Source organism: Mizuhopecten yessoensis, unplaced genomic scaffold (assembly GCF_002113885.1).
Source record: "Mizuhopecten yessoensis strain PY_sf001 unplaced genomic scaffold, ASM211388v2 scaffold10799, whole genome shotgun sequence".
Classification (NCBI taxonomy): domain Eukaryota; kingdom Metazoa; phylum Mollusca; class Bivalvia; order Pectinida; family Pectinidae; genus Mizuhopecten; species Mizuhopecten yessoensis.
Genome location: NW_018408727.1, coordinates 188,591 through 204,021, shown reverse-complemented (window position 1 = coordinate 204,021; position 15,431 = coordinate 188,591). Strand labels below are relative to the sequence as shown.

The window sequence follows — 15,431 nt, the reverse complement described above, 5'->3', positions numbered from 1 at the left end:
TTTGTTTTGCCTTTTTTTTTTTACTACTAAATATATATACATGATAATCTTTTTCTGTCATATACACAGTTTTTAAGTTTCATGCATGATATACAAAGAATTTGTGAAGCCATTGTATGTTAATTTTGTATTGTTGGTCATGAAGTACACTGAATTTATTTTATGTAAAATTTTAAAAAGAAAACAAAGGTAAAACACATCCATGTGTTTGTTATACAATATATAGGTACAATATATATATACATTACTTATTGTTAATGTTTCTTAACTGTTTTCTTTGTTTTGTTTCCGTCCATCAATCTAGATTTGTGAACAAACTACTATGTATAAGAAAGGTTGCCTTTGTTTGGGATTGGGGATTGGGGAGAATTTTCTTAGAGATTTAACCAGCTCTACAGGTCTTGGCATGTAATGTAAACTGCTACCAGTATAGCATGATCACAGGAATGGGCAGGAGTTAAAGGGCATTACAGAGATACGTCCGAGAGGACTGGACATCATGGTCAGTGTCGCTGACCATTACGGTCACCTAGCTATGTATAGATTAGATCATTGCTATGAAAATTAATGTAGATATTCAACTTGCATAGCTTCGTAGAGTTTTATATTTATTCACCTGTCGACACCAAGTATTGTGTTGGTGAGTTACAAATAAATGGTATTCATATATATTAAGTGCCAGTAATATGAAGATTTAGGTCAACATACTCCAGTATATCCGTTGAAGGTCAAAGTTCATGTAAATCAGCAGATCTGTGAACTTTTGATAGGTTATAATTTTGCTGTACAAAGTCGCCCTGCTAATGTAATGGGTTGGTTTCTTCTGTTCTACAGATTATTTAGAGTTCAATGTTTGTGCTTCTAATTCAATGTATCTGAACAAAATACTGTTGATCAACTTTCTAAATAAATAGTTTGTTTGGAATAGAGGAAAAAAGCTGGAATCGTCTCTCAAGTCAAGGGGGCCAAGCGGTGGCTAAGTGGTTAAGGCGTCTGACATTCTGCTACCAGTAGCCCTCCACCACTGGGTCGAGGGTTGGAGACCTACGTGGGGCAGTCGCTAGGTACTGGCTGTAGGTCGGTGATTTTCCCCCGGGAACTCCGGCTTTCCTCCACCACCAAAACTTTGCACGTCCTTAAATGACCATAGCTGCTGATAGGACGTAAAAAACAAACAAACTCTCAAGTCACGCAAAAAAAATGTTTACATTTACATATAAACTCGAGGTATTCGCAACTTTTTTGAAACATAATTACCATATCGCAGTATTACAGTTATGAGACCAGTGTTCTCAAAGCCAAAACTTGTGGCATTCTAGGTGTGGTCCCCTTGCGGGCCCTTCTGATGAGGAAGTTGACACTTTTTTGTGCTCTATGTACTATTATGGTATGATGTTTCAAAATATGTGTGTAACTGAAATTTGTTAATAAGGATGAGGGTGAGGTATAATTTACAGTAGTTCGTATTTTTTGTGTGCATACAGCTGAAAATAAGATAAAAAATGTATGTAACATGTTTTATGTTAACAGGAAATACTTATTTAATTTGGGAAGTTCACATTTACCTCTGCATGTGACAGGTATACACATGTATACAAAGAAGATTCATGCATAACATGTAATACAGGTGCTTGAATTGTTTTGCCCTTCGCGATCGGCTTCCCCCCCCCCCCCCCCCCCCCCCACCTAAAACAAATCTTAAAAGTAGCTTCTACTAGTAATACTAGTTACATGTACAGTCATCTATTTATAGACATAGGGTGTCCTTGTAAGCATGATTTGAGGACACCAAAGGATGCCCCTTGTGGCTGTAGTACAATAGTAGTAGCCTTGTAGAAGTCCCAGAATGTTTCCAGAGAGGGAGCCCAAAATATGTACTTTAATATAGAAACATTTTTTTTCTTTTTAAAATTTATGTACTTACCATGAAAAAAGTCCCAGTTTGTTTTATAATGCCATATAGATATAAGAAATTTGTGCGTGAACAGAAATAATTTCTTCACATAAATGTTATTTATCATTTCAAACTGATCGGTGTAACAAAAAAAACCACATGTAGGTACATTTGCTTACTGTCTCGACCTAATGTGTAGCTTATCCATAGACCAAGTAGCTCAATCACTTACAATGATAGTATACCAATCTGAAGTCCATTGCTTACAGTCAAAACAATGTTGTTGATTGTTTTTTGTTCATTTCATCTAATTATTTCTCATTAAATTCCCGGAAGATATGGATGGTTTTCTGTTCTGAAATAAATCACCAATTTATCTCTAGTCATGCCAGGAAAAAAACAGTTTCCATTACTTAGTTAGTTTTTGGCAGTGGTATGGGGATCCTTAATTTGGTTTTATAGGTTGTGAGGCTATGATTGAAACATCCAATTGATTTATATAATCTTACCTCATTTTACTTCTCTTTTTGAGCTATTCTAGGAAAAACATGCATATCTGGGGGACTTGGGGGGATCTTTATTGATGGCTTGTACATCTACTTCATAAAAGTTTTTTGTATCAAAATAAACAAAGGGACATAGTTCTGTTTGTAGAGTGCAATACCCCGTTATCCAAATTTGTCGATTAAAGGCATCAAAAATAAAGATGAGATATACCTTGGACAAAGTAATGCACAGTTAACAAAGGGCATTAACTCTGTATATAATTGAACAAGTGACCGGAATTCAATGTGTTACACACTGCAATCCAAAGAAGTATTCAAAGACAAAGATTGGAATTGTAGGTTACAGAATATATGAAACTTGATCTGAACATAGGGACTGACAAAGTGCAAGCCTACAGTGCTCCCCCACAGTAACAGTGGACAACTACTGAACTGCACTTTGTCAATAATAACAAAGTTAAAGAACATTTAGATGGATTCTTAGTTAATGTTGTAACATCGAGGATTTACATATAAATGACAGTAATTTAAGTAATGTGAAGAATTGTCTAGCAAAATTGGTTGGAGAATTCATTCATAATCTCCTTTACTTTATCAGAATGGAAGAGGGGAGATAACCTTATCAGAATGGAAGAGGGGAGATAACCGATCAAAGTTGGAGTTAATTATGTAACATGTTTCTTGTGTGAGATTGATTACAGATTATATTGTTTGTTAAATAAAGGAATGAAATCATAATATCAAGGAAACTTTTGTTGTTTTCTCTGTTGAACACAGTGTTCTCCTGTATACATGTAAACTATTGATAGTAAACTGTTTTCTACTCATTTCCAAGGTCAAATCTACAAGTCCACTGTACAGCGTTAACCTTTGACACATCTCCAAGCCAAGGTCATGTGACGTCAATAATTTCCTTGTACTGTGACTCGCAATGTACTCCAGAATGACACTGTAAGGACCATATATATGTAAGTGTACAGTGAACACCTTCACGTTTTCTTGTTCTAGAAAAAAGGACCCACATCATTATGCTTGCTGGTGGAAGTATCTATATTTCATAAACTAAAGGATTCGGTCATAGATTCAGGATTGACTAATATCTCGTCCCTACATAGTGTCGATTGGAATCATTGGACAATCTGTCGGCAGCTTACAAAATAGCACAAATACAAAGATAATGTCGGTACAACTTTTAGTGCATATAGTTACATATAGCGTTTCTTGTCATGTATTTATTCAACAACAAAACCTTCAAAAATCATATTCTTGCCCAAACTTTGTTAATTTAGAAATTACCTTTTAACTTGAACATGCAGTAGGTGAGCATGAACAGAAAGACTATCTCTAGGACATTAAAGCGGAAATGTAAAACTAGTATATTTAAGGTAAGAGCGTTCTTGGAATTATTATTTTTTCATGATACTGAGGGAAGAAACTCATTTTCAAGGATAAAAAGATCATACATTTCCGGTATCGACACTTCACTAACAAAATACATGTCTGGCATGAACACTTCAAGATGCTATTACCCCCGGTATGCAGTCGACGGACAACTGCAAATCCATTGTCATCATCAGGGGGGTCCACCTTTTCCTAGAAGTTTCTACACGCGTATACCCAATATTATCCCATCTACGAAATCCAAGAGTTCTGTTCTCAATATTCTCGTATCTTCTTTTGAACCTTTGTAATATGTCATGACAAAATAATTGTAGGTTTCTTTTACGCAACACCTTGCGAATGACGCACTGTTGTCATGGATGAAGGTCAAAAGAATTGCGAAGCAGCGTAACGGCAAAACCGACAGGTTTTATTAGTTGGAAGTTATTTTCAAAGGACATGTATTAATATAATAATAATTGTTGGAATTATCAGTACCATATTTAAAGATAAATGCCTTGCTTGAAATTCATAATAATCATTATATATCATATTATATAAAGAAAACATTGAGAAGTCCTTGTGTTGGAATTAAATATGAAAAATAGAACAAAAGACAGAGATAGCGTCTCTAGGCCTTTCTCGGGTTGATTCCCCGTTCATCAGGAGACTGTTTATTTTGAAAACAGGTATTGTGAGGTCATAGTTATATATCCCATATATATAATATAAACGACATGTGACGAAATATTTAAACAAATTGGCCTTTTTGTTATAGAACAAATATCTGACAGGTGCTGTACCGTATTTAACTGTATTTATAATTATAGGAATCATTCAAGTCGAAAATCATCATCATTATTACTACCACCTCCGCAATCAAATTAAAAATGTGTCGTTCTCACTGAAAATGTTTGCAAACTATAGTTGTATTGTTATATATAAAGAGAAAATAAAAATCAATTTAACATGAAACTAAATTATTGTATATATAGATTACAATTCCGTCTTTTCGTAATGCAGAGTTATCTGCTCTTGTGAGCAGGTTTTTATTGTAACGTCATTAGTTTGCGTGAGAATAAACGTCGTTTTCTCAAAAAAATATGACGTTACTTAGCTTATGAATGTAATTTCCCATTCGAATGCGCCCCAACTCTGACGAGTGATCTCCCTTGTGTACGAAACATGGCCGCCTCCATAGTAAGGTGCTGCATCGCACCAAACAGTTCCAAACTCGTCAAAAGGCTGGTTTTGTCGAGTAGGAATGTAAAGCAGATAAGGAATTGTTCATCTGCACAAGCTTCTACGGATGAAACGGAAGATATTTCTGAAGAGAACTTCTTGGCAGACAGGACGTTAGAGGATGAACTGATGCGTATCAGGGACGTTTCTCGACTAGGTCCTCGATTGAAAAAAAGACTTGGGAAAGAACTTCCTGACATTGACAAGGATTTTAAACTTTCTAAAAATTACAGCAGAAGACTGTATGGAAAAATGGGAAGTGCCTCTGGTGTAAATCCACAAATTCTGTGGCCGAATATGGAGGAGTTAAAAAACAAAATAGAATTTGACAAACGATTTGAACCAACTTTTGAAGGGAATATGAAGAAAATAAAGAAGTGGGAATCAAATCGAGCAAGGAAATTAGAAACAAAGTATGTTTGTTACAGTGATAATACTAGATCCAATACACAAACTTCGCTTGAGTTTACCGTTTTGATTGTAAGAGGTTGGCAAATCAATCCTTCATTTCGGTAGCAGCAACTTGCTGTTTACAATAACAGTTTTATCACTGAAACGGGAATCTTTTGAAATTTGGGAACAGAAAATGGATCAATCTTTCAACTTGATCTTACATATATATAATACAATGAAGTACATTTGTGTAAATACAAAACATTATCAATTTTGATGTTTATTAGCCCACCATCATCTGATGGTGGGCTATTCAAGTCAACCTGCGTCCATGGTCTGTGGTCCGTCGTCCATCCTGAAACAATTCTTGTTATCGGTATTTATCAAGAAGCACCAGAGGGATCTTTTTCAAATTTTATATGTAGGTTTCCCTTGGTCTCTAGCTGTGCAATGCTTCTGTTTCTGCCATGTTAGTGTCCTCATTCGTCTTGCCGAATATAATGACACTGGTTTGTGCGTGCGCAAAAGTACAATAAAATAAAAACAAAAATAATAATTATAATAATTAATAGTATGAGGAATAATGCTACTAATAGTAAATAATAAGGAAATTTGAAGGTTGATTATTTAGTGTTGTGTTTGTTTTTTAGAACCAGCTACTCTATTAGGAAGAGTTCTTACTCGGTGTTGGTCATGTCAACACTGGCCACCTTTAGGAACCCTTACTGTACAGAAGTGCAACTTTTGAGACTGATCAGATAAACAACATGGCCGACAGGCAGCCATCTTTGATAGTGAAAGTTTGTTATCGCTATTTCTCAAGAAGTACCAGATGTATCTTTCTCAAATTTTATATGTAGGGTTCCCTTGTTGTTGCAGCAGTGCCGATGGCGGTTAATTATATAAAGTCTTGCTCGAGGGACCAAAAGTTGTCAAAAGTGAAGTAGTCACTTGCCCAACAAAAATAGTTTGGGGGACTGTCGAAAAATTTCTGAATAAAAGAAATTATATTCCCTTCCACATAAACTAGGGGGGCAGTACATTTTTCAGTTATCATTACTTCGATTTGAATCAAACTGTCCATGATTTAGAAAATGTGATAAAAAAATCAGATTTTCTATATAAATACTGCCAGGGTGTCTTCTTTGAGGTGCAAGTTTTGTGTATTTCTTTTTGGGAATACCTGAATGGAGTGGATCATGTCAGGTTTTAACTAAGGTTGAAGAATTAAAAATATAATTTTTTATTCTGTTTTATATATTACTAACATTGTATTTCAGTCAATAGAGCTATTATAGGTCTTTACAGCTATATAGCTCAATCAGCAGAGTGTACTGGACCTGTATAGTATATACCCAAATGAGAGGTTGTTCAGCGATTTTTTTCAGACACAGATTACGTAAAATACTCAAATAGCCAGGAGGCCATGCAATCATATATATGGGTAAATGGTTGCTTTTAAACATGTTGACTATAAATGTTTACTGAAAGTAGTTCAATACTTAGGTCTTGCATTAACCCTTTCACCACTGTAGACCATCATGGACTCATGATCATCCAGATGAATATATCTTGGTGAGTCCATTTTGGTCTACAGTGGTGAAAGGTTAACCATTAATCAGAATACTTTTACTGCATAAACATATGCAAACATAAAATTTCTACATGTTTATGATTAGACAAAAGGAGACCAGGTTACCCACCACTTATATCTATCCAGTTCATCCTGTCCCCAAGATCAAAACCACAATTTCACAGTTGCAGTTTCTAGTAATAAGCAGATATTTAGCTTCATAGTGCTATGGCTGTAGACTAAGATGAAATAAAAGGGTGGCGCAGTGGAAAGCGCATACATCTTCCACAAAGACAGCTGGGGTTCGAGGTCATCTGACACACCACATGTGTCCGAGTACTCGAGTTTCCTCCCACATTAGAAACCCTGCCTGCTAATATCTTGGCCAACGAGAGTGATTAATAGAAGTTATAGAACTTGTTTTGTAATTGATGTTAAAGTTTGATTTAATTATAAGATGAAATGACAACATTTTGTAGTATATATCTGTGTACAGCTGCATCTATCAGTTATAATCGTCCCTTGTATACTTAATATTTTGACTAACTTAAGTTGAAACCTTGGCTTGAGTCACAAGCAGTTCACTTTCCGATCAAAGTACATTTTTTATTATACACTGCTGGATTTGACGGATATAAGCCAACGCATGCAAGTACAGTTTACCATTTAAATACCAAAGTGAACTGAACTTGGTCAATATTGAAACATATTGGAAACAGTATCTCTTGTATGTTGACTTCCCTATAGCTAGAATGTAAATAAATCTGATGTTCATGTGTAAATACTTGTTTCCTATTGTCCACAGGCTGGAGAGGGTAGACAAGGCTATGGCTAAAATGCCCAGCCTCATAAAGCAGTTTCATCAGAAGCGAGAGACTCTAGAAAAGGAGGATGCTGCAGAAAAGGCAAAATTGGCCCGATTGAATCGGGAGGCTGAAGAGTTTTATGGTCCTATGAAGAAGACGGACCACCGCCGGAAAACATTCATCTCCACAAGAATGAGGGAAGAAAGAAAGGCAGAGAAAGAGGCAAGAGCAGAGGCAAAGGCAGGGAAGAAGAAATCAAAGAAAGAGAAAAAAGAAGCAGAAGAAAAATCTGGAGATGGAAAAATATCCGAAGAAAAAGTCTCTGAACAAAAATTAACTGAAGTAAAAGTAATTGAAGAAAAAGTTATGTCTTAGGTGAAATATTTGTGAAAGCTGATTTAGATATTTGATAACGCGTAGGATGGGATGTAGTGTGTGTATGAGTGTGTGCAGCGATCCAGGTAATAAGAAACCAAATGGGATTGCTCCAGAAAATAAAAAATAAATATATAATAATCTTGTCATGTTATTATATCATAATGTAACAGCAATACTCACATTTAGCATAGGTCGTTCAACTGGATTTTTCACAATATTTACACATGTGCCGAGTATTGAAATAGACTACATGAAAAGCTAGCTTTTGTTGTGTATACACAGATATGTAAAAGGCCAAAATTGTAGTCTTGAACCAAATTCGATTTTTGTTTGAAAAATTATGCAGCCCACATAGTGCACCTCATCATGTATATGCCAATTTCAGTGCTGATTTTTTAAAATTTTGATACATGTTATATTACAGGGGTTATTCATTGTATAAAGATATCACCCATGGCCATCGTACGCTACTGTACACTGCTACCAAAGGCCCTATAACCAGGGATAAAAATTTGTGAACCGCTTGGAGATATTAATTATATCCTGACTATAACAAGAGGCCTAATTGGCCAGTATCAGACTCTTGTTATTTAATGCTGTTGCATTGGCAGACACGATTCACATCTGCCACCCTCAAGAAATCTAACACTACCAGCATATTATTACCCTATATCAATTGGATTTGTGCTGGGAGATTTTCACTTATTTCACTCGTGTGACATTCAAAGTTTGTCAAGGTCATTTATTCAAGTAAACATGATATCATGTTATGTACTCAAGCAAACTACTCGCTACAGAATTGAAATACATACTTTAAGCCAAAAGGAAATTTCAAAAAAGTTGTTTTAAGTTTTTCACACACTCTATGACAAAGAAAATAGATGACGTTCATTTATTGCGACAGACATGAAAACCTTAAACCTTTGCCAGCATGCTGTAGTCCAAATATCAGGATTTCTAAGTCTCATGTATCTTTAGAAGTTGTTCTTCAGATTTCTATGACCTTGAAAGTTGGATAGGATATTTTTTCAAACAAACTTAAAGCCCTTTATGCCAGTGCACTACAAGGCACCTTGGTTATTCAAAAGAAGCAGTGTTTTGATTGGAGGTATTATGGTATGGGGAGCGTCTGTCCGTCCACACTTTGGTTCAGCAAGAGAACTTGCTTAAATATCGTTTAATTTTGATGAATCTTCTGTAATTGGTACATTATACTAAGACTGAGGCCAAAGTTTCAACTTGAGCAGGTTTTAACTTACTCTGTGCTCTGATTGGTCAGTTTCCAAAGTTTAGTTTCCCAAAGAAAACTTGTTTAAGTATTGTTTGATTTTGATATAGCTTGGTATGTTTGTACATTATACAACAAAGACTGAGGCTAAGTTCATAGTTGAGCAATCTGTGCTAAATTAATTAGCATACTGTGTTGACGGTTTCAGCACAATAACTCCATCAAATATGACCAAATTCTGAAGAAACTTGGTTAATATTTATATTACATAATGACAAAGGCTGAGCTAATAGGTGAGCAAAACAGGCACAAAATTCATAAGGATACCATTATCTAATTGCTCAACAATTTCCACATAATAGATTGGTTAATAGAAATAAGTTTGGTTTTAATGGTGTAAGATAATCGATTATTGTCGAAAAGGTTCAATTTCCATTTTCATGGTTTGAAATATATACCAAGGGAGATAATTCATTTTTTTAAGTCAATTTTTAAAGGACAAAAGTGATACTGTATCTGAAATACAATGTATATATTATTAGCTCACCTGCCCGAAGACTTCTTTTCAATAATCAAAAGGCCCAGGGTACTGATATTGGGCCTGTAGCATGCTGGGATAAAGGGCTACCAAGTTTGTTCAAATGAATGACCTTCATCTTTTTTCAAGGTCACAGGGGTCAAATATGTTTTAAACCTTTAAACTACTTCTGAATAACCAAGATGCCTAGGATAATGCCAGTAATATGCTGGGATGAAGGACTTCCAAGTTTGTTTAAATGAATGACCTTGACATATATTCAAGGTCACATGGGGTCAAATATGTTAAAAAACTTGAAACGACTAAGCAAAAGGCCAAGGGTGATGCTATTTGGCCATTAACATGCTGGGATGAAGGAGTACCACGCGAATGACCTTCGCCCATATTCAAGGTCACATTGGTCAATATATGTTTAAATCTTTAAATGATTTGTTCTGTATAACTAAAAGGTCCAGGGTAATGATATTTTGCCAGAAGCATGCTGGGTTGGAAAACTATAAACTCTGTTCAACCTAATGTCCTTGTTCGACATTCAAGGTCACAGGCGTCATGTGTTTAAATCTTTTAATAGGTTCTTATGAATCAAACACTGATATTTTACCTGTAGCTGTATTTTAGTCCACTTTTAAGATTACAAGTGTGAGTTAAATACCAGGTGAGCGATGCAGGCACATTGGGCCCCTTGTATTCCTTTAGCTTAAGTTGCTCATTTCACCGCATTCCAGAAATAGTTTTCAACTTGAATGAGGAATACAGTACAAATGTGGTTTCTTACATCTCCATATTTTTCATACATTTAGATACAAGAATGCATCAGAAGGATTTTAAGTAAGGGACTGGCATAGATTGTTCTGCCCTGCCTTACTCTTGTGGAACATAGATTTTAATGGATCACTGGCTGCTTTTCAGAACTTGATAGATGACTCACGATGTGAAAAAGATACAATATCAATGTAGATAAAACACTCAAGAAGTCCTTTAAATAGACAAGATGTCACTATTGTTCCATCTTCATGAGATCCATGTAAATTTGCTATTTTCTCTTCTGACAGTAAATGTAACATGTGGTAACTTTAAAAACCTTCTACTGCTGTATAAGACATTGTTCTTTCAAATTGAGGTGGTTGTTTGACCTATTGACTAGAACAGTACTTTATGTGTAACAATGGGAACTTAAAGTTGAAAGAGAAAGATATGTTGTCTAGTACTTCTTGTGAAATAGTGATAAAACTGGAACTGTTGAAATCAAAGATTGCAGCCTGGCAACCATTTTGTTTTTCTGATCCGATTCAAAATGAAACTTGCACATCTAGGGACCTATGACTGTTAGATAAATTTGATAAAGATCAGTCTATCACTTCCCGAGAAATGATGGTAAAACAATTTTAACTGTCGAAATTCAAGATGGCTGTCTGATGGCCATCCTGCTTTCTAATGCTTTTGGTTTGGTTTGGTTTGTTTGTGTTTTACGTCCTATTAACAGCTAGTTTATATGGTCATTTAAGGACATGTCTGGTTTTGGTGTTGGAGGAAAGCTGGAATTCCCGGAGAAAAACCAACGACCTACGGCCAGTACCTGGCGACAGTTCCACGTAGGTCTCGAACCGGCGGCTCAGTGGTGGAGGGCTAAAGGTAGCAGAATGTCAGACGCCTTAACCACTTGGCCACCACCACCCCCTTTTTCAATGCACAAAGACGGTCCATGGGTAACAAAGTTGGAGCTAACAAACTTCAGCCGTTACATTTAAAGACGACTAACTATCAGCCATTTTGGTTTTTCAATTGGTGCCAAAAATTCAAATCCATCACTAAGGACCATGGGGAACATACATGTGAAATTTGAGACAGACCACTCTATTACTTTCTAACATGCTTTTAACGCTCAAAATCTAAGATGGCAACCTGTCAGCCATCTTGGTTTTCTTATCATTCCCAAAATTCAATATGCCTTAAGGTCATAGGAGTGTATTGCTAAACGGAAATAGGAAGTACATCCCTAGTTGAAAATCCTATGTAGGGAGACAGTATCACAATTTCCACATATTCTAATGTTTAATATTAAACTGATGAATATTGTATGTTTATTATTGACAGAACACTGTGTTCTTTCAATATTAAAGTATTTCAAAGCAATCCAGGCATTAATTCAGTTGTTTTTTAATCAATGAGTCACAGGAGTCCATTTTTCTGTACTTCAGGAAACCGGCTACCTATTTCACTACTGTGAATTTTTTCAAGAACAGTAACTCTTACATGCAATTACTGTGTATATGGTTTTATTATAAAATGTAAATTTTTAATCGTTTATAGATAATTAATTTTACACAATTTCAGCATTTATGAAATTGATATACATTAATGCAATACTAATCTATGGCAGTATCATTTTTATTGACATTTTTTTGCAAAAAATTGTCTTTCATTTTTTTTCAAAATTCACTCCTTTTTACATAAATTTACATTAAAAATCCTTAAAATTCTGACAACCTATATCTATTTTGTGGCAGAACATGTTCTTTACTTCAAAGCAATATAACTGCACAATCCTATTACCTTAATGTGAACCATGGGGAATTTGAGAAATTTCCCTCCTGTTCTTTAGAGAAATTGTGCTAACAAACTTTGAACTCTCAATATTAGAGATGGCCACCTGTCTGCCATCTTGGTATTCCAATCAATTCTAATATTCAATAGGCATAACTATATTTATGGGCCATAGGGAACCTTCACGTTTGATTGGTACTGAACATGTTTGGTTGGTATTGAACACGTTTGATTGGTACTGAACATGTTTGTTTGGTATTGACCATGTTTGATTGGTAAATGTACTGAACATGTTTGTTTGGTATTGAACACGTTTGATTGGTACTGAACATGTTTGGTTGGTATTGAACAGGTTTGATTGGTACTGAACATGTTTGTTTGGTATTAAACACGTTTGATTGATTCAGAACACATTTGGTTGGTTTTGATCACGTTTGATTGGTACTGAACATGTTTGTTTGGTATTGACAATGTTTGATTGGTACTGAACATGTTTGTTTGGTATTGACAATGTTTGTTTGGTATTGAACACGTTTGATTGATTCTGAACACATTTGGTTGGTTTTGATCACGTTTGATTGGTACTGAACATGTTTGGTTGGTATTGAACAGGTTTGATTGGTACTGAACATGTTTGTTTGGTATTGAACACGTTTGATTTGTACTGAACATGTTTGTTTGGTATTGAACACATTAGATTGGTACTGAACATGTTTGTTTGGTATTGAACACGTTTGATTTGTACTGAACATGTTTGTTTGGTATTGACCATGTTTGATTGGTACTGAACATGGTTGAATGGTACGGAACATGTTTGTTTGTTATTGAACACGTTTGATTGGTACTGAACATGTTTGATTAGTACTGAACATGTTTGTTTGGTATTGACAATGTTTGTTTGGTATTGAACACGTTTGATTGGTACTGAACATGTTTGTTTGGTATTGAATATGTTTGTTAGGTATTGAATACATTAGATTGGTACTGAACATGTTTGTTTGGTATTGACCACGTTTGATTGGTACTGAACATGTTTGTTTGGTATTGAACACGTTTGTTTGGTACTGAACACGTTTGTTTGGTACTGAACACGTTTGTTTAGTACTGAACCCGTTTGTTTGGTACTGAACATGTTTGGTTGGTGCTATTCTTTTGTTTTATAAAACCCACATCAATGAAACAGACAACAGAACAAAACACAAATTTGAATAGTTTTAATTTTTTTTGTCATATTTTTTCCATGATTTTTTTTCTTTCACTTAGTAATTTTAAGTGTTTAATTAATTGACAAAAGTGTATATAGCAATAAATGTTGATATCAGAAACCCTTAGTTTGGATGTTATCCATGTTAAATAAAATACAAAAATATACTACATATATATAAAATGTACATGGTTATAGAGACTGGATTACAAACATCTTCATATGGACAATTATTATGACGTTTGCTTACAGTTATCTAACCTGCATCCCCTACCAGAGCGACATAGACTAATCGGTACAATCATATGGACCAGTCTACAATATAATCTGGGGGAGTAGATTAGAAATTACGTAATATGTTAAACAGATTATTACAAATCACATACCAAGGAAAAGCTGCCATCAAATGTTATTATTAGTTTCCTTGTTCAAATGTAACTAGAAATTAAGATATGGAAAAAATGGTGAGCGAGTTGTGACCCCATGTTAATGTGTTTAAATTAGACCTTCGTATTTACAGGACATGACACGCGTATACATTTCTAAAAATGAGGATGACATGACAAGACACACGTGTACAGATATCAATATTGTGATTCTATGTACAAATGTCATATTTTGATTATGCTGTTATTACTTTAGAATTTTTTGTTGGATTTCAATTTTGGCTCTTTTCTTGACCTTAATAAATAACACGTACTACACAACATAATGGACATTAAACATTTGAAGACCTGTAATGTATAATTGGTGTATTTCCATTAACAAAAGATCACTTTTAATATAGGTTTCCATTCTGCATGGTAATAACACCACATACATTGTTTATATACAAACAAGTTTTGGCAACTACATTTCAAGCCACTAGAATTCTTTGGGAAATACTGACATTTCTTGTTTTCATTTCAAACTTCAAAGTATCAGAACTATTTTTTCTTCAAATTATAACCGATATTCAGATAAGATAATAATAATTGGAGATTCTTATATACCGCTTTATCACAACCTAGTTCGTAGGTCGTCTCAAACCGATTATCCGTGGTTATAGGGCCTTTGCAACCAGCCAATACCTTTCTCAGCTCTCTGGGGAGCATACAGCCGGAGCTGCCATTTCGGCGCTAACAGCTAGCATTCAACATTTCTAGCACTACCCAACCATGTACTCATTTACAGCTGAGTAGACTGGAACAAGCGGAGTAAAGTATCTTGCTCAAAGAAACAACACATTGCCGTCCCGTAGCGCGCACCCGCAACCCTTCGGTCACGAGCCCGGCGTCCTACCACTGGACTACCGTTCCTCCTATAAGATTCATAAGTTTAGTAAAACAAACATAGCTTTTAATAGCTATGATGTCTCAGATCAATAAAAGATGTAAAAACTAGGAAATGTCTGAAAGATGTGACTGCCCCCATGCCACTGCCATGCAAATAAGTGTCTTTGTTTGACAGATTTCTATAAATAGTAAGTGGCATTGACCTATGAAATATGAACTCAATCTAGATTTTTTTTTCATACTTGACATTTGAAAAAAGGCTGATCAAAATCCTTCAAGAACTGAAGTTGGTAGAATGATATCATGCAACTGATTGACACATTTTTATAGTGACCTTGACCCTGACCTTTATATTGGAACCCTGGGATATTAAATCATTTGTATTGTCATACTTGGCCATTTCATACAGTTTTTAAATAAAATTTGCTTGTGTGGTGACACTGAATCGGCACCCTTCAGGACAGGACCAAT

At 35.2% G+C, this 15,431-nt stretch overlaps 1 protein-coding gene across 1 annotated transcript; it reads left to right on the top strand.

The window, feature by feature from the left end:
- The first annotated feature begins 4,943 nt into the window (after positions 1-4,943).
- Positions 4,944-8,304, top strand: LOC110462541 (growth arrest and DNA damage-inducible proteins-interacting protein 1-like). Its single transcript, XM_021516525.1, has 2 exons — positions 4,944-5,435; positions 7,794-8,304. Exons 1-2 carry the CDS (start codon positions 4,966-4,968, stop codon positions 8,167-8,169), a joined length of 846 nt encoding a protein of 281 aa, XP_021372200.1. The 5' UTR covers positions 4,944-4,965; the 3' UTR covers positions 8,170-8,304.
- Positions 8,305-15,431: the final 7,127 nt, after the last annotated feature.

Excerpts from the sequence above, each read along its gene's own strand:
- LOC110462541 (XM_021516525.1), top strand. The coding sequence starts at position 4,966 with ATGGCCGCCTCCATAGTAAGGTGCTGCATCGCACCAAACAGTTCCAAA. Across the intron at positions 5,436-7,793 it reads GCAAGGAAATTAGAAACAAA|GCTGGAGAGGGTAGACAAGG; the intron begins GTATGTTTGTTA and ends TATTGTCCACAG.